Raw genomic sequence first — 18,264 nt, forward strand, 5'->3', positions numbered from 1 at the left:
TGTCACCCTGACATATATCACCCACTCTCTGTTAAAACATAATGTCAGCTGTAAATGTACTCTTACTGCCACCGTCTTTTCACAAAACAGATCCAGCATGGCATGTTTGCAGAATGCTGCTTCCGCCAAGGATCATCTCCTTTCTGATTTATTTTTAGAACATTGATGGCCATAGTACGGAAGCACCATAGGTACATATGAAAGTGTTAATGGCCATAAAATCACCTGCTTCCTGGACTTGTTGCTATGAAGTGCAATCTTAGTTTGGAAAGTCCTATGTAAATGCGTGTATTTGTCTTTGCATTCTGTTTCCTAGTAAACTGTGATACAGTGCTGCATTTGCTGTGGCTGCCCCTTGTAATCTGTCTGCATAGTTTATAGGAACACTTTACCTGCTGCTACTAATGGTCTGTCAGAGTCCTGCAGACAAGGATGGCTTTGGTGTCTAATTTTAAGAGTTGTGATGGTGGCACTGTTTGTCTCTTTTCTGGATCTATTTTGGATTTATGTCTGGCCATGGGTTTGGAAGAGCTGCTATAAAAGCAGAAACATCTGCCGAGGTTTTATTGCTGCTTGCTTGCCAAGTCCAACAGCAGGCCAAGCTTCAGCTGATGGGCCAAGCCCTCCCCAGGTTTCACTGCAGCTACAGGAGAGAGACTGAAATTGTCAGAGGCTATTAGGAGATTATGGCTGAGATCATTAGAGAGTACCAGAAACATATCCTGCTGAAGTGGTGCTTGCAGCCTCACAAGGTGTGCTTCACTGTTGGTAACTGTATGTGGAACCGCTGTGTTTGCAAAGCAGCAGGTCAGGTGGCAGGCACACTGCTTTTAATGGCTGTTTGGAAAATGTGAGCTTGTTTAACTGTGTGGAAATTTTCATGACTTCAGATGCCTCAAAGCCACCTTTATGGTGGATCCACGTGAGCGAGGCAGTGAACTCCTGTGGTAGGACGAGGATTCAAAGCGATGCCTTAAAATTCCTTGTATGGGTTTTGTTCCCAGGGTAATTGTAGTAACTTAGAACATTTACTCCCTTAACAACGGAGATGCAGGAGCTGATATTTTAGACTTACTTGATCTCCATTTGAGCAGTGCCCAACCTCAATCTGTGACATACAAGCAGTTTTGGAGAAACATGCCAGAAAAACCCACCAGAAATTACTGTCTGGGACGTGGTAGGTCCTTAGTATACTCAGCGCAAGGCTTAACATTCTGCAGTGTCTGTTTATCTTTATTTACCTACTGTTTATTTACTTACTTTATTTACTTACTGTTTGGGAATATTTTCCTTCTTTATAAACGTGCCCAGATATTCCCTCAGTTCTTCCAGGCATTTAGCTTCAGTGGCAGAGAAGCACAGTCCAATCACTGACAAAAGATAGATGTATTTACCTTTTTACAGCGTTACAGCCTGGCCCTGTAATTCACTCCCTACCTCCTCTCACCGAGAGCCATCATAAAGCTGAGGTCAGCACTTCAGCAAGAAAAGTAAAAACTTCTACAAATTGAGTCAAAGAAGAGTTCCACTTACCAGAGTATCGGTGGCTGACAATTACAATTGGTAATGCCTATTGCTAGAGGAATACACAATAATGTGTGAGGATATGCACATAAAATTTATTAAAGTATTATCAATTACTTTTAAATTCCTAAGTGTACTTGTTGCAGCAAGAAATCTTGCTATTCTGATCAGAAAGCACAAGGCCAAATTCTCTCTTCTCATATATCCCAGCATCCTTATTGCCTTCCAAGGACTTGCCTTGCCTGACTGTATCTGGGAGAATAAAGTTGTTGCAGAAATATTTCAGCTGTGTGTAGTGGTTTAAATAAAAGTCCTGGGCTGTAGGAAATACCTCACATTTTTCCACGGTGGAGAATTTTAATGTTCCATGCAAGCCTCAAGAAAATGTTTTTAAACCAACCTATTTCCTCAAAGAATGTGAGTATATCAAATGAGAAATTTTCCTTTGTAATTACTTTAATTTCCAGTCACAACACTCCCCAAAAAGGAATCATACCAGAAGTGATACGAAGATGTTTCTGCTTCTGGCAGTCTTGTTAGTAAATGTAATTTTTGAAAATTATATTTTAGCATATCCCTATCTTCCTCAGTGTCTTGGCTTCCTTGTCTCTGTGCCACTGTGTTATATGGTTGAGCGCATTCATTGCAAAAAACTGTGTATGGTGAGCATGGCTTCACAATGTACCTTTTCATATGTGCAATCAGTGGTTTTCGTGCCTTTGGAATTGAATTAATACAGCATGGCACCAGTTTCAAAATAGTTGTCCCACCTAAACTAACCATTTCCGTGAGAAAAAGTGGTGATTGCAGCTAATAGAAACTAATGCAGTGTTGTGGAAGCCTGTAAAATATGAAGCCTAATTATTGGAGCTGTGCAGCAAAGTAATGAGGAGTTTAAAACTGTAACTGATAAGCAGCTCGATTATAGGCTAATGAGCAGGATGTTTGTGGTATATTGAAGGACTAATGAAGGACTGCAAAAGATAACTGTGGTGGTGTACATCAAGGCTGTGCAGAGCAGGAATGTTTAAATACAGTCCTGGGAGATCCATAGCACATACTGAAGACACAGCACTGCTATCTGTAGGAGTTTAAATGCATGCATGTACACTGTACAGAATGTTTGGTTATAAGTAATAACCAAATAAAAATGCATGATAAATCCACAACAGAGGATACCAGCAAGAGAAAGTGTGATATGTAAGGACAGAAGAATTGTAACTTAAATTTCTGTGCCATATTTCTGTGTCAAATATCACCCTCATTACAGGACACAGTTACAACTTGCCACCTTCCATGTTCCCTCAAAGATACCATCAATTTTCTGTACTGTGTTAAGATGTTGTCTGGGTCACTCTGAGACAGAGTGTGATTGCAAAGGCTGAGATTGGAAATAACTTTCTGCAAAGGCAGTGGCAACATCAGGACAGAACATTACAGCCTGGCATGCTAATATGGGTCAGTCAGACCAGGTCCTGTGTGGCACCGAGGAACAGACTGTCAGTCCTATGTAGCATTGTTTAGCTTTTGTCTTTCATTTTTAAGCATGTTGCAAAACAAGGCAGTATCTTCTTCCTTCCTTGTTTTGAAGTTAGTAACCATAGTTTCCAAGGGAAGACCTGTCTTGCTGAAGTGCCTAGCAGCCTAATTCTTACTTTTTTTTTTTTTTTTCTGGCTACGTAGGAGTGGTTTTCCCTCTCAGGTCAGACAATTGGGTCAGGTACATTTTAGACATTCAGTGGAAGTCCAGTTCTAGACGTTGTGTCAGTTTGATCTTCCTTGAGTTCTAACTGGGAAGATGTTCAGGTTTTACTTTTTTGTTTATTTTCTTTGGAGTTTCTGGAGATAGTATTTTACAGTCAGATGTGAATATATATTTACGAGTTGCTGAAAAGTTACTGTAAATAGCTGCTTGTCTTTCATTTTGCTTGTATTTAATGACTGACACTAAAGGACTCTTCATGTGTATGTAGTCTGGAACCAATCTCCGTAAGTGTATAAACACAGGGTTGTATTGTCTTCGATACTTATCAGAGGAATACAGAGCAATAGTATTTAACTTCAGCCAAAGAGAATGTTGTGATAAACAGTTCTTAAGAATCTGGCTTACATTATCAGTAATGGATTGGTAAATAAAGCCAGAATAAATTCATTTTTATACTGCAAAAGGGAAGAAAAAAAGAAAAACTAGACTCTGTATCACCTAAATTTGAAGTAGGTACAGTTTATCTGTTAGCTCTTGCCTGCACCGTTGACTGTTTAGTGTAAAACTGGATTAAATCAAAGAAACATTTCTATAATTTTTCTATTTTTTGAGAGGAAAAAATATACATAACTTCAAAAAGGCTCAACTTTTATGGAAAGCTGAGGATGGTACTTCAGTAGATCCAGCAGCCAACGAGTAATCTGTTAATTGGATTGCTAGAAGTCATACTCTTGTATAGCTGTTGAAGAAACTTTCATCTGCATGAATTCCTAAGTATATAATGATTCAGGTATTGGAACTCAACCATTATAATGTGTTTCTACTGTGAAGTAAGGCTTGGGGATTTGTGCAGAGAGAATGGTGGCAGTGTTCAAAAAGATTTTATGAAGCTAACCAATGTCTCTGCAATTTCCACACTGTGGATGTGAGAGTCCTTGAAGTCTCCTGTGTTGTTCAGTTAATGAAGATGCATGAGTGCACCACTTTACTGATATTCTTCTGATTACTTCCCTTTCAGAAGGGTTTTTCCTGGCATATGTTGTTGGAATATCTGATATATGGGTGCCCAACTGATCAGCTGAACTGAGTGAAGAGGAATTTTCTTGGGCCACATATGCATATGTTGCTCTGAATGTAATGCCTCCTTTTTATCTCCATGGAAACTACATGAGACACAAAGAGGACAGTAATGCTACTTGATAGAGAAAATTCTCAGCTACGAAACACTATTTTTCAACATAGTCACCACCATTAGCTGTGCATTTTCACCATTTTCACTGTTTGGTCTCCATAAACATTCAGAAAGTGTTGATGAATGTAAATGGCTGCAATTATTTCCACATGGAGGAATTCAGTGATGCATCTTTGCTTCATACACACTTCCATGTCAGATGCCATCCAGTCAACTCGCACTGTGAGCTGTGCCAGGTTGCATGCAGCCTGTGGACTGTGAGTTAGACATGCTTGGTCTGGTGTATCTGTTTTAGAAGCTCCACTCCTTCTTCACTATCCTATAGATAGCTATGTATTTTCCTTACAGATATTTGAAGTATAGGTGGTAGTACTGTCTCCATTTTTTGAGTGAGGGACCTGAATATAGAGGAAATCTTGGACTTATTACAGCTTTTGCAGTAGTAGACCTGTCTGGTAGATGAGGAAAAGGCCAACATAGTCTACCTACACTTCAGGAAAGCCTTTGATGCTATCTGCCACAGTACTCTCCTGGAGAAGCTGACAGCCTGTGGCTTGAACACGTACACTCTTTGCTGGGTAAAGAATGGACTGAAGGGCTGGGCCTAGAAAGTGTTGGTGAATGCAGTTAAATCTAGCTGGCAGCCAGTCATGAGTGGTGTACCCCAGGAGCTGATACTGGGGCCTATCCTATTCAGTATCTTTCTTGATGACCTGGAAGAGGGAATTCTGTGTCAGTAGGTTTACAGATGTCACCAAGTTGGGAGGAAGTGTCGATCTGCCTGGGGGTAGCAAGGCCCTACAGAGAGGGGATCTAGACAGGCTGGATGGCTGGGCTGAGGCCAATGGTATGAAGTTCAACAAGACCAAACACTGGGTCCTGCACTTTGGCCACAAAAACCCCAGGCAGTGCTACAGGCTTGGGGCAGAGTGGCTGAAGGACCACAGAGGAAAAGGACTTGGGGGTGTTGGTCAGGGCTCAGCTGAACATGAGCCAGCAGTGTGCCCAAGTGGCCAAGAAGACCAGTGGCATCCTGGCTTGTGTCAGAAATAATATAGCCAGCAGGAGTAGGGAGGTGATCGTTCAGCTGTACTCAGCACTGGTGAGGCCAAACTTTGAGTACTGTGTTCAGGTTTGGGCCCCTCACTACAGAAATGATATTGAGGCCCTGGAACGTGTCCAGAGAAGGGCAGCAAAGCTGGTGAGGGATCTGGAGCACAAGTCTTAGAAGGAGCGGCTAAGGGAACTGGAATTATTTAGTCTAGAGGAGTCTCAGGAGATATTTTATCACTCTCTACAACTCCCTGAAAGATTATTGTTGCAAGGTGGAGGTCAGCCTCTTCTCCTGCGTAACTAGAAATAGGACTAGAAGGAATGGCCTCATGTTGTGCCAGGGGAGGTTCAGGTTGGGTATTAGGAAGAATTTCTTCTCCAAAAGAGCAATTAGGCACTGGAACGGGCTGCCCAGGGAAGGTGGGTGTGTCACTGTCCCTGGAGGTGTTCAAGAAAAGCTTAGATAATGTACTAAGGAACGTGGTTTATTGGGGAAATATTGGTATGTAGATGATTGGACTAGATGATATTGGAGTTCTTTTCCAGCCTTGATGATTTCATGATTCTATCATATAGTTCATTTGGTTGTAGAATTAATCTTCAAGGAGAAAAGGTAAAGGAAATCTGATTAAAACATTTTCTAAGTGTTCTAACCATTCTCTTTCTGGTGCATCTCTTCAATTCGCTAAAAATAAAAGGAAGAAGGAAGTGTTTTCAGTTGACAATTTCTTTGAGTATTAAATTTCACTATGGATTTTGCCATTTTGACCTTTCTCCTTAACATCTTACCATCTACATTTTAATATGTTTGCTATATCTATTTTACTATATACTTGTAAATATTTTCTGGAAAGACAACTAACATAAATACTGAGTTGTAGGTGTGAGCTGTCAGTGGAGAGCTGTATAATGATAGTGAAGTTTGGACAGGCAAACATTTGATTCATGTCTGCTTTGGTATCTGTTGCATATCTTCTCCCTCAGTGTTTGAAAGGTGTACAGACTCAGAGTTTAGGTACAACTTCAAGCTGTACAAGGCATAGATTTATTTCAGCTCAGTTAAAAAATTACATTTTAACGGACAAGATCCAAAGTCCCCCCAGAGGGGGTTTTGAGGTTTCTTGTTTTTCATCGGGGTAAATTTTTGTGCCATTTGGAAGGTTTCCCAACCATACTTTGAGCTCACTGTATTAAAACAAGATAAAAAGGCACGATTCTGTCAGTGCTGTAATATTGTTTTATTTTAGTGATTGTTATTTCAACACACTGTTCACAGAGTGACAAGTGATTTTTCCTTGAACACAAAAATGAATAATGACACATACTTCAGCAGATGCATACAATTCCAAAGAATCTATTACCTAGTGAGAGAGCCTGTCAGAAACAGGTTGCATGAGGTCCCTCAGTTTGTTCACCTCCAGAGCAGGGGAGGCTGAGAGACCTCAAGGCAGCTGCAGCTCTTCACAGGGAGCAGTGGGGCAGTGCTGATCTCTGCTCTCTGGTTACAGTGAGAGGACCAGAGGGAACAGCATGGAGCTGTGTCAGGGGAGGGGCAGGTGGGGGTTAGGGAAAGGGTCTGCACCAGAGCGTGGTGGGCATGGCCCCAAGCTGCTGGTGCTCAGGGAGCATTTGGGCAATGCTCTCACATTTTGGGTTTTGGCTTTGGGTGATGCTGTGTGGAATCGGAAGTTGGACTAATAGGACAAGGGAAAATGGCTTTAAACTGAAATAGGGGAGATTTAGGTTAGATATTAGGAAGACAGATTTTTAATCATAGGATGCTTAAGTGCTGGAACAGACTGCCCTGAGAAGTTGTGGATGCCTCATCTCTGGAGGCACTCAGGGCCAGGCTAGATGGAGCTCTGGGCAGCCTGATCTAGTGGAGGGCAGCCCTGCCTGTGGCAGGGGGCTGGAAGTGGATGGGCTTTAAGGTCTCCTCCTTAAGCCATTCTGTGATTCTATGACTTTGTGATCCTTATGTGTCCTTTCCAACTAGGGATATTCTATGATTCCGTTATCCGTATAGTCTGTAGCTATTATTGCATGCTTGGATAATTGGCAGTTTGAGATAACAAGTAGATAGTTTTCTGTATCCACTGAAATGTCTCACAGCAAAAATGGTAAATGCATCCACAGCCGTCAGAGCTGTGGGTCAGGCCCATGGTTAAGAAATCAACTCTTTCACTCCTTGCTTGGGTTTATAGAGTTCTGCTATTGTGCTCCCACTGCACTATGGAAGGATTTTTCTAAAGTCTCCTTTTACTCCTTGTATCATAAGTGTATCCTCTTAGCATTTTACCTTGAAGTATTTTTTCATGAATTTTTAGGGAAGAAAGAAAATACTTTTTCCTGATAAGTACAAAAGGTTTGTGTGTTTTTTTTTTTTTTTTTTTTTTTTTCCTTCTTAATACTTTTGGCATAGTAGAATCTTGGTTTTCTACTCACAGAAAAATAAAACTCAAAAAACTTCTCTTCTAAATTTGGTACAAAATGCATTTTGTACTGCTACTTAATATATTCCCAAAGCAGACATGCATTGCAATCCCAGAATTCATCCTCCCCAACCCTGCAGCTGAGTTATTACAGAGAATTCTGTTAGTAAAATGTTAATTCTTTATATATGCAGAGTTAGGGAACAGGGAACACATAGCTCAAGTAAAAAAGTTGTGGTCTGGAAAGCCAACTAATCTTTTGGATGGTGTTTCCCTTAAGCAATGTCATTGAGCTACATCCTCTTGTACATAGATTTCTCAAGGAGTAGCTGATATTCTTGGGCTACCTCAAGGAAAAAAAGATCTTTGAGTATGAATAAATTTTTCCATATATCCACTTATCTTCTGCTATCAGCATGGTGCATCTTTATGGATATGCATTATCCTACTGTGTCAGATTGAAATTAGAATTCTTTTTTCCTGATTTTTTTCCCCTTGAGTTACCTCATTTCTATGAAAGTAATTAATAATTTTCACTATAGTTTTTCTACCTTTCTCTGAAAATACCTTTGTTAACTTAGCATACTTTTTTGATATAACTTCATTCTTTCTTTGAATTACTTTTTATAAGCAGTAAGAATTAGAATAGGAAGTTTTAAACTGGAACTTTTTATCCTTTTGGGGCTTCCTCCCTCTACTCTTTTCATACCTTCGTGCAGTTGCCATCCCCATCACTCCTGTGGTGTCACTCTCCAGTGATCCCATTGTATTAATCCTGGAATTGTCTCTTCAAGGTAAATTAGATCATCTTTAAGGTTCAGAGAATGATTTCAGGATTTTATTACTGGGCAAGCCACTGACCTGATATTATTTCCTCAAAGAGAATATCCTGGGCTCAGTTTCCAGCATGCATACTTGTCCTGCATGATTTCAGTACATCTGGCTGAAGTCAGTATTTTACTCTTTCCTTCAATTTTTTTTCTGTCAAACACCTCTGGCAAATTAGGGTTAGCACTGTCCACCCTACTTCCCTTAGAATTTTAATTAGCTTGGTGCTAAATACCCAGTGCAGTGCAATTGTATGTACTTGATTTCTACATCATTATTTGTCTGAACCAAATTGCTCTGATTACATTAATTTTTGTAATGCACTGTTACATATCTGCAAACAAAACTACACTATGAAAAAAAAAATTGAATCTAATCTAATCAGATGTGACTATAAAATAGATATACTTTTGGCCTCAGGCTGTGAGTATGATCTGTGTATCAGTCATTTTTGACCCATACACCGGGCAGGTGAATAAGGTAAATACACATGATTATTTACTTTTGTGCCTTTGGGCCCAATCCAGGCCTGTAGTAACATTTGGGCTGTGATAGGGAAGTTGGAACTTGATGATCCATGAGGTCCCTTCCAACACAAGCCATTCTCTGATTCTGTGATTTTATGCTTCATGTTCTTGATGATGACAAAACCATAAAAAGCTACTCCAAGACCACAGCTAGAAGCTCTTGCAATGTGTGGACAACTGGATAAGTGATAGCAAAGTAGCCATCTCTAGCTTCATACCACACGTCCTCTGGATTAAGTGACCTTCTTGGTGGGATGGGGACATGGGCAGATGGAGACCAGGTGCCCTCCTGCAGGCAAATGGGGACTGTTCTGCTTTGTGTAGCTTGAAGGAGATCTGCTCTGAGCTACCTGTCAAGGACATGGTGAGCTACAGATTCCTTCTCTCACTTTTCCCTCTTGCTTTACTCGGTCTTGTCGTCTGATATGAACATCATTAATAACTAGACTTGGGCAAGGAGTATGCAAGAAAGAGCCCACTAAGGAACAATAAAAAGGGCAGAATGGTGCTACAGGGCAGAAATCAGTTATAGGCTGTCCTCAGTGTCATGCTGGGAGGGGCACAGGTAATGATTATCTTGGATAGGCTGGATGAGAGAGCTGCAGTATGTGACCGCAGAGATACCTGACAGGGCATCTTCAGTCCTGTTTAAAAAAGAGATGGTTATTCCAGTGAGGAGAATGTAATAGCATGGAAGTCCACCCACCAACCGTCTGTCTTAGGGAAAGCTTCTTGGTGGAGAAAAGGACAGGTGCCTTAGGTGAGTCCCCTTCCAAATAAGAAGAGAAAATTGTAAATATGGAGAGACCATATGGTGTAATTTGATGCTGTACAGAACAAATGAGGCTTCATCCGAAGTGATCTAATTTTGGATGTGACATGCTTTGGGTTTTGCTTATTAACATTTTGCTAAACTAACGTTTTACTTGTTCACTGATTTTATACTTGGCACTGCAGATGCAGGTACCTAAACCAGATGTCATTTCTTGCTGTCAGGTTTTCAGGAATACAAGATAGTTTCTGCTTAGTGCTCCCATTTGTAATATTCATAGCTTAGTGTGTAAGAAATACTGATGGTCAAGTACCTGCTTTGATTTTATTTATTCAGAACTATACCGATCCTCTGAAAAAGAACTTCAGGAGTGGATACTTTTGTCAACTCCAAAGCCTTCCAGATCTTAGGCCAAATTGTTCTTCACACAAAATCAGGTTCTGAAATTAGCTATTCTTTTTTTTTTTTTTTTTGTGAAGCTGAGCAGGTTCTGTTAGTATTCACATGCAAGCCTTTGCTATGCTTAGCAATTTTTTCAAAACTTGTGGGTGGGTGGTGATGGAAAGGTGTATGTTGTGTGCTTCTGCCACTGTTCTGGATATTGACAGGATGAAAACTAGCACTGCACAGACCTGTGACATAAAGATAGAGCTAGTGATATCTTTTCAGACCTGGAAAAATATTCCTATACTGGCAGGTTTCTCTTAATAGCTAATGAGCAAAGAAGAGAACAAAAGAGTGGCAGAGGGGTAATGAAAATGGATAGTTATACAAAGTGATCTTTTACTTGTTTATTTACTTATTTTCCTCAGAGCATTTCTGTGCTGAAGCCTTCAGAAGAAAGAACTTACAGACGTTTGATTTCTTACAGGTCCTCAGATTTTGGGACGTTATACACAAAGTTGAATCTACAGCCTGGGATTGCCACTGTTATCGACAATTTCTACATTTGTCCCACCAACAAAAAAAAGGTATGTGGCAAAAAATGGTGTTTTGTACTGCAGAGGATACTGCAACTATGTATGTGAAATGTTTTATTGGCTTTAAAATATAGGGGAATGGTTTTCACCAAGTAGCTGGTCACCTTAGGTATATCTGTGATGTATGTCTGTGGAATATTTCCTCTTGTTGAATAATACAAAAGGGGGAAAATGCCATGAAAGCTTTTGTGGCCACTAACTTCTGGGTATGGGTTTTCCATAGAGTTTTCCACAGAAAGGAAAAAAGCAAATCTTGTAGATTTTCAAACATCCACACAAATTCTGGGTCAAGCATTCAACCTCTCCATTCTTTATACATGATTTCGAAGTCCTTTTGGATGTTCCTGAGTATAAAGTATAGGAATGGGACAGTCTATCATTTAGAATGATGTTTATCCTGTGCAAAACCTTAATTAAAAAATAACAAACATCTCTCCTTGAAACTCTTTCTTAAAAAATGTTCCCACATCATTACTGAACCAAGAAGCTTTTCATGGCTTCTCGAAAGATTAAGTGGACTTTATAAGTGAGAATGAAATCGACCCATTGAGTATATTTACAATGGATTCTATATTAGAAGCAACAAGAAGAGTGATTATGAGGAAAAAAACAGTAACAACAGCCCTTCTATGTCTGCAAAATTTAAACTGCAAGAACTGTGAAATACATTGTGAATAATACAAACTCAGTAGGTCTTTTGTGAAATAAGAATTTTCTCTTGATAGGGGCATTTTAACTACAGTGTAATACAGAAGAATTGATTTCATGCAGAGGCCACTGATTGGAAGGACAGTCTCAGTTGTGATTATCTGTCTATTCCACTTAATCAAAAATCAGTGGAATTTGGTGAGGCTGCCTGGATGATTAAGTACATATTTCATTTCTCTTGCAATTGTGGCTGTTTTTGTGTGTGTGTGTGACCAAGCTATGCTATATGCCTAGGTAACATATTTTTAATCTGCTTCAAAGTGAGAAATTATTTCTTGGAGTGGAAGTACCATCAAACACATGGAGATTCTGTGCACTGTCTGTCTCAAAGCTAAGATTTACTGTTTATTTCAAGTCCAAAAGGAATTAAAAAAAAACACATTTCAGTTTCTGGATTGAAAGCTAAAAGGATGAGAGCTCAGTGGGAAATTTTTCCCATCTCACCCAGCTAGAGCATAAAAGCCTGTACAGCATGGCAGTGACTGTGTGATTGTGCCAGTTGTCTGGCAAAATAAACATTGTTAAGATCACTGCTGAGTTTCAAGCCTGAAGGACACACTGAGGTTTACAAAAAAATCTCTCATGTTAACACTATCTTAGAAAAACCTGTTTTCTACACAAGGCAAATTGAAGACCTTAGAGATATAAATCCAGCTTAGTGTATTCATATTGCAATCCACTTCTTATAGAGAGTCTTTTTTGTTGTAGTCATTAAATATGCTATTTTAATGTTGAGGTTTGCTTCTCAGAAGATGGTGCTCAGTAGTATGCAAAGAACAAAAGCAGAAGAACAAAGGATTTCTAGGCTCTGCAAGTTATTCCAGAAGGAGATGTGTGTATGCATGTAAATGTACATATATACACAGGTACATGGTTGTAATAAAGCTGAAAGGATTAGGATCAGTGTAGCTGGCATCTTCAAGCTGGTCTTGGAGGGGTTGTGGACGCACATAGCAATTAAGTGGGAAGGCTCCATGTCACAAGAACTTTGTCAGTGGACACAAATGCTACCAGCTGATTTCATGAATGTCATTTGGAAAAATGGAAGAAAATTTCTCCCTTACCTCTCTTCTTCAGCACAGTTGCATTAGGACAGAAGAAAACATTTGACCTGAGCAAAAGTCTTAGGATTTGACTCTATACTGACGTTACTAGACTTCAGATTGCTATGGTGTGGATTTTCTTCAACTAGTACACATCTTTTGAAATGTGCTGAAAATGGGAGCTGTGATGGAGTGCTGACTGTGCTGCCTGGCACTGAGCATGCACTTTAAATTTAAAGCATAAGTAGTCCCATGCATTTATGGACTGGGAATGTGCATGAAAGCAAAGATAAAAGACATTGACAGGGATTTTTTTTAATACTTTGCATATTAAGTGTTATTCTGTGCTTTCGTTTTGTTTACATGTTGTAGATCTCATCTGTGGAAGAACTGATACTGCAAATATAATGCTCCACATTGCTACCTCATTGTCATCAGAGCTTTAATCTCACCTGATTTTCACTCTGTAGAATTTAGGTGTTTTGTCAACCCTTCTTCTGTAGGCCATAGAGAAACTTGGGTCCCTCTAGGCAGTTCATCCTATTAAGGTCATAGTTTATTGTATTTACGAAAGTAAGACTGAATGGTCTCATATAGATTGCTGTATGTGACTTTGTTACTCTAGCAGGTCTTCAGCAAGTTCACACAGAGATAGAATTATTATTATTATTATTTTAATGGAATTAAATTAAATATTTATGACAAGGCTCCAGTCTAGTTCTTAAGTTGGCATTATTTCTTCAGGTTTATGTCTGTCTATATACCAGCTTTTGGAGTGCATTAGAGTTTCACTCCATGTGCCTGCAGTCTGGGAGGTATAATTATGCTATAAAGACCAATGGACTTGAAAGTCCACTTGGACTTTATACAGAAAATGTGAAATTGTACTGGAAATTTTTGAACCCTATGAATTGCTCATTTGTACTTTCTTAAGGTGAGTCAGAAAAAAGAATTGATACTTCTTATCTTCCTTGTGCCATTTGTCAAGCAGTTAAAATTCCACAGAATCATAATGGTGTTTATGATTAAGTGCACTTGAAAGTGCAGAGGTTAGAACCAGATATTGCTCCATGGAAAAGGGATTGTATTCAAACAAAATACAATAAAGCATTTTCAGCATAAGCTATAGGAATGCAGGGGACTTTCAAGTAGCTGGTGGAAGGAAGGAAATCAATTTATAAACTCCACTGAATCCATCAGGAGTGTCATGTTTCTTTTTCTGCATTACTCTTCTATGAGTGAGTTGCCATGTCCATAGGTCTGCCAGAAGAATCAGTATGGAATTATATCAAGATCACATATACAAAATCTTTTGTACATAGAGTTCTCTCTGTCTGGGTCTTGTTCTGGCTGAATGCACCAGAATTCTGATGTAATAATCGCGTTGCTGTGGTTGTCACAGGACTGAGTGAAAACTGAAAGCCAGTTGTGACAAGAAATGACGACAAAGCTCTGAGAGTAGAGCTTTAGGGGGCTTTCTGTTACCCTGAATAGCCTGTCTAATGAAATCATGGTATGAAGGTGCGAGCTGTAGCTGTTCTGGGTGTGATTCAAAGCTGAACTGTTGTCAAGAAGCAGCACAAGGAGGAGACATCCACTCCTACCTGCAAAAGATCATGTAGGCTCTGAATTGCTATGAGACAATAGTATTCAGAGAGTTAACACTAATTAAAAGTTTATACTTCCTGAGTATATATTATTATTTGCTTTAAGTTCTGGTTGCTTTTAGTGTAGTAGATACCTGCAACCGGAGCCAGGGAAACTATTAATCATGTTGTTCTAAAATGATGCTGGAAAGTTGTAGGGTTATGAGTGTGAGATCTCCTATGCAGCCTCTGACAGTAAGTTCTGAATTTGAAATACTTTTTCATCGATCAGTGACATAAAGTAGTCTTAGTCTATGCAGTCCTTGAAGCTCTGTGCATTAATAAGGGATATTCTTGTACTTGAAACAACAGAGTTTATGTAATTATCTTGTTTGCAGTAATTACTGTGTGCTGATAACATCAAGTAATGCAGGCATTCTAGAATGTACCAGAGTGAGAATATAATTTGATCTGTATCCTCTGTTTCCCAGCCAGCATTATAATTGTGGTTATGAAGTGATGCACACTATTCACGGAATAGGAAATTACACTTTCCATAGTGTCAGTCTGGAGCCAGCTAAACAAAGTAAGTTCTTTTCATAGAAGACAAATGTTAGAAGAGTTCACATACACTGAGCTAAATTGACAACCAAACGTAATGCTTTTGTAGGTCATATATACTGCTTGGTGTAGTAGTTACATATTTTAATTCAGTATAAAATTGCTGGGGAGGAGCTAAATAAAAATGCCTATCTTTTCCCACCTTCAGTACATATTTTAATTTTCATTGATGCATATGCATTTGATACATCTTGTTTTGGATATACACTTTTTGGAAAGTAGTAGATAAGCAGTGCATATTCAGGATTTTCACATTAACAGAAAATAAATGTTTATTGTGTCTATGTTAATAGTTAAATGGGTTGAACAATTACATTCTCACCTGTTGCAATAACCAATAGCTGCATGATTTCCCAAAGTAAAGAGCAAGATGACGATCGTGTCCTTTTGCTTGACAAACCTTGCAGAACATGCAAAATAGTAATAAGAGCATAGGCTATCCTGACAATATTTTAGTCCTATATGTTAGACAATATTTTATTTAAAGTCCTGTTACTTTAAAAATTGTATACATTACATGAGATAGCAAAATGGTATTTTCCACTGCTATAAGAGTGTTCAAGAAGCATCTGGGTTGAGCCAAGTTTGTAGTTTTGACCTTTCAGAGCAAAACAGTTGGTAGTGGAAGGTATCAAAATGCAGCATGGTTGCATTTACCTGTAAGGAATAATTGTGCTCAATTATCAGTTTCCTTAGAGGGGATGCCAGTATGTCTAGAAACATACTGAACAGAATTATCTTACACTTTTTGTAGTAGTTGGTGTCAGCTAAGAAATTATGTCTTTCAATAACCTGAGTAGTTTTGTCAGGAAGGTTTCACTTTGAAATTGCAGTGTATGATCTGTATGTTGTAATGCATCATCTCATGATTATGAAGAGTTCTTTCCTTATAGACAGTGTCACCATTCAGTTTTATTCTAGTGATGCACTACCAAAATACTGGTGTAACCTGACTACTTAATTTTGCTTCACACTTCCATCCAGGGCTGTCCATTCATCCTCAGTTTTTCCAGATGCTTCCAGAAGTATGCTTAGTGATAAAAAATTTATCCCACCCATATTTTGCTACTAAGTGGCTTGTTGGGAGAGGCAGTCCTGTACAGAAATTCCAGATTTCTTCACACACAGCTGATGAGCAGTTGCCCAGTTGATGTCCACTCGAGGAGAGAATTATATGGAAGTGGAATTATGAAGGCTAAAGAAGTTTAGCTGTTAGTTAGCAGTCACTGTCCACAATAGAGATTCATGTAGTACCGCTGAAGTCAAGCCATACGGGGAGAAGATTTCATGGTTGCACTTTGATAAATGTCTGTTAAAAAAATCTAATAAAGATTTGAGAAGCTGAAAGTGAAGCAACTGCAAATGAAGAACATAGATGGAACAATCACTTGGAATCTGGTTACTAGAAAAGTACTTGAGCTAAGTGCAGGCTGAATGGAGGTTCAGAATTACAGCTTTCTCTGTCTGACTGATTCCTGCTGTATTTGAGAAATCAGGGCTTTTTCAGACTTTGCATATAAGCAGGACTGCGTCAGAAATATATAACTAGCAGAATTTTTGCATTCTAGCTCCCCAGAACACCTCTAATAATTCAAAGGTAATAGCAGTATTACAGTATTTAAATATGCCCTAAATTGCTTTGGTTTGGATTCTATAAAAAATTCAGGCACTTTCTTTGCACTTCACCCTGATCTTCTACATACAGACCTTGAAATGAATCCCATCTCTTGCTGAATAGATGCATTGTTGTCTTTGAGTACTTTTCTGCATGCATTTCTTCTAGAACACTGACTCGTGCAGTTTGAAGGCACCTTTAACTTCTATTTGTTTCAGTTTTGCTCTCTTTGACCTCTAAAGATTTTATAGGTGAGCACCTGTAGACCATGGTATAAGGCTGCAGTTTGTTAAAAAAAAAAACAAACCCAAATGTAAAGATAACCAAACCATCTGAATAACACTGGAAGTTTAATGAGGACTAGTCTGTAGGTTTGCCATAACATGTACTCAGTAAGGTAGAGGGTGTGTGGGCTAAACAGGTGAACACTTGAACAGACATTATTATTATGATGATGTTATATTATTGTATCCTATAATATATGTAATACTTACTGTAGAGATCTCAATTTAAGCTTTTGAAGTAACCTCCTGCTCTGATTTTCTGGCCTATTATGTAACTTCTGCATTCTTTTGTGCTCAGGTATACAGTTATTCTAAGGAAAAATAGTCCTGTCTTTACCACGTGCTTATTATAGATTCTTTTGTTCTGTTTTTATGAATTTCCTGTCTAAAACTCATTTATCACAAATGCAGGCCAACAACTACAAAAATCCTAATGTTAAATTAAGTTTACTGTAGTGAAGCTAAATATAAAAAGACTATTTTGTGGAAGTACAACATACAGAAATTTATGTGAAAATGGAAAATACTTTTGAACAAGTGTTAAGATGCTATTGTGCATATTATTCAGAACTTCAGAGATATTCATTTATTTCCCAGTAGTTTTGGGAAGAGAAGGAATCCAAGCATCATATTTTCAGAAAGGAGAAACTCTAGACTGGAAAACATAATGCCTTACACTAGAGGGTTTTTAAGATCTGGGATTTTGATATGGGGCGTCTAGAAAGAAGGCAGATTTCACAGAATTTAGACCAGGATGTCATTTTTTATCATAAATGTAGAATCTTGTATTTAGGCCCAAATCTAAATCTGAGGCATATGCCGGAGAAAAATCTAATATGTGATGGTAGATACATTGGGCAAGTGTCTGATTTTTTTGCCTTCCTTTGTCTGATCTGTCTATGGTCACTGGTGTTCAGGGACTTTCTTTAATTCTTTCTTCGCTTGAGATAAGAAATGGGCAGTAAAGCAAAATCAGTTAACAAACCAAAATTGCCTGTGATAGTTCTGCAGAGCTTTTCTCTGGCACACAGGCAGACTTTTTTGCATCCTAGCAAGAGCTACAACTACGGTCTTCTACTCATTGGCTATGAGGATCTCACAACATTGTTTTTGAAGGCTGTACATTGCTATCAGAATACAGTAGATTTTCTCATGCAGTATAGAGCTTGAAGACTTAAAGAGGCAAATTTCATAAGTAATGACCCAAAGAGAAGGTATACATGTGAGAGTGACATCTGCCATGGATAAAAGAATGGGGCCCTGGGCAACTTAATCTAGTGCCTGATTGGCAACCCTACCCATGTCAGGGGGGGTTGGAACTAGATAATCTTTGAGGTCCCTTCCAACCCAAGCCATTTTGTGATTCTAGCAAGAAAAGAGTAGGTTAGTGTATC

The 18,264-nt window shown here is 38.9% G+C and overlaps 1 protein-coding gene and 1 long non-coding RNA gene across 2 annotated transcripts in view; both read left to right on the plus strand.

Moving 5' to 3' along the window:
• The window catches only part of SORCS2 (sortilin related VPS10 domain containing receptor 2), a 534,993-nt gene that overhangs the window by 295,805 nt on the left and 220,924 nt on the right, over positions 1 to 18,264 (plus strand). The window contains exon 3 of the mRNA XM_046940567.1: positions 10,905 to 11,004. Coding sequence (XP_046796523.1) covers positions 10,905 to 11,004 — 100 coding nt within the window. The remainder of the gene's footprint in view (positions 1 to 10,904; positions 11,005 to 18,264) is intronic.
• On the plus strand, positions 14,154 to 16,261 carry LOC121110591. Its single transcript, XR_005859265.1, has 3 exons — positions 14,154 to 14,277; positions 14,842 to 14,936; positions 15,956 to 16,261. It is a non-coding gene; the product is annotated as an uncharacterized LOC121110591 (long non-coding RNA).

Source organism: Gallus gallus, chromosome 4 (genome assembly GCF_016699485.2).
Source record: "Gallus gallus isolate bGalGal1 chromosome 4, bGalGal1.mat.broiler.GRCg7b, whole genome shotgun sequence".
NCBI classification, from domain to species: Eukaryota; Metazoa; Chordata; class Aves; order Galliformes; family Phasianidae; genus Gallus; species Gallus gallus.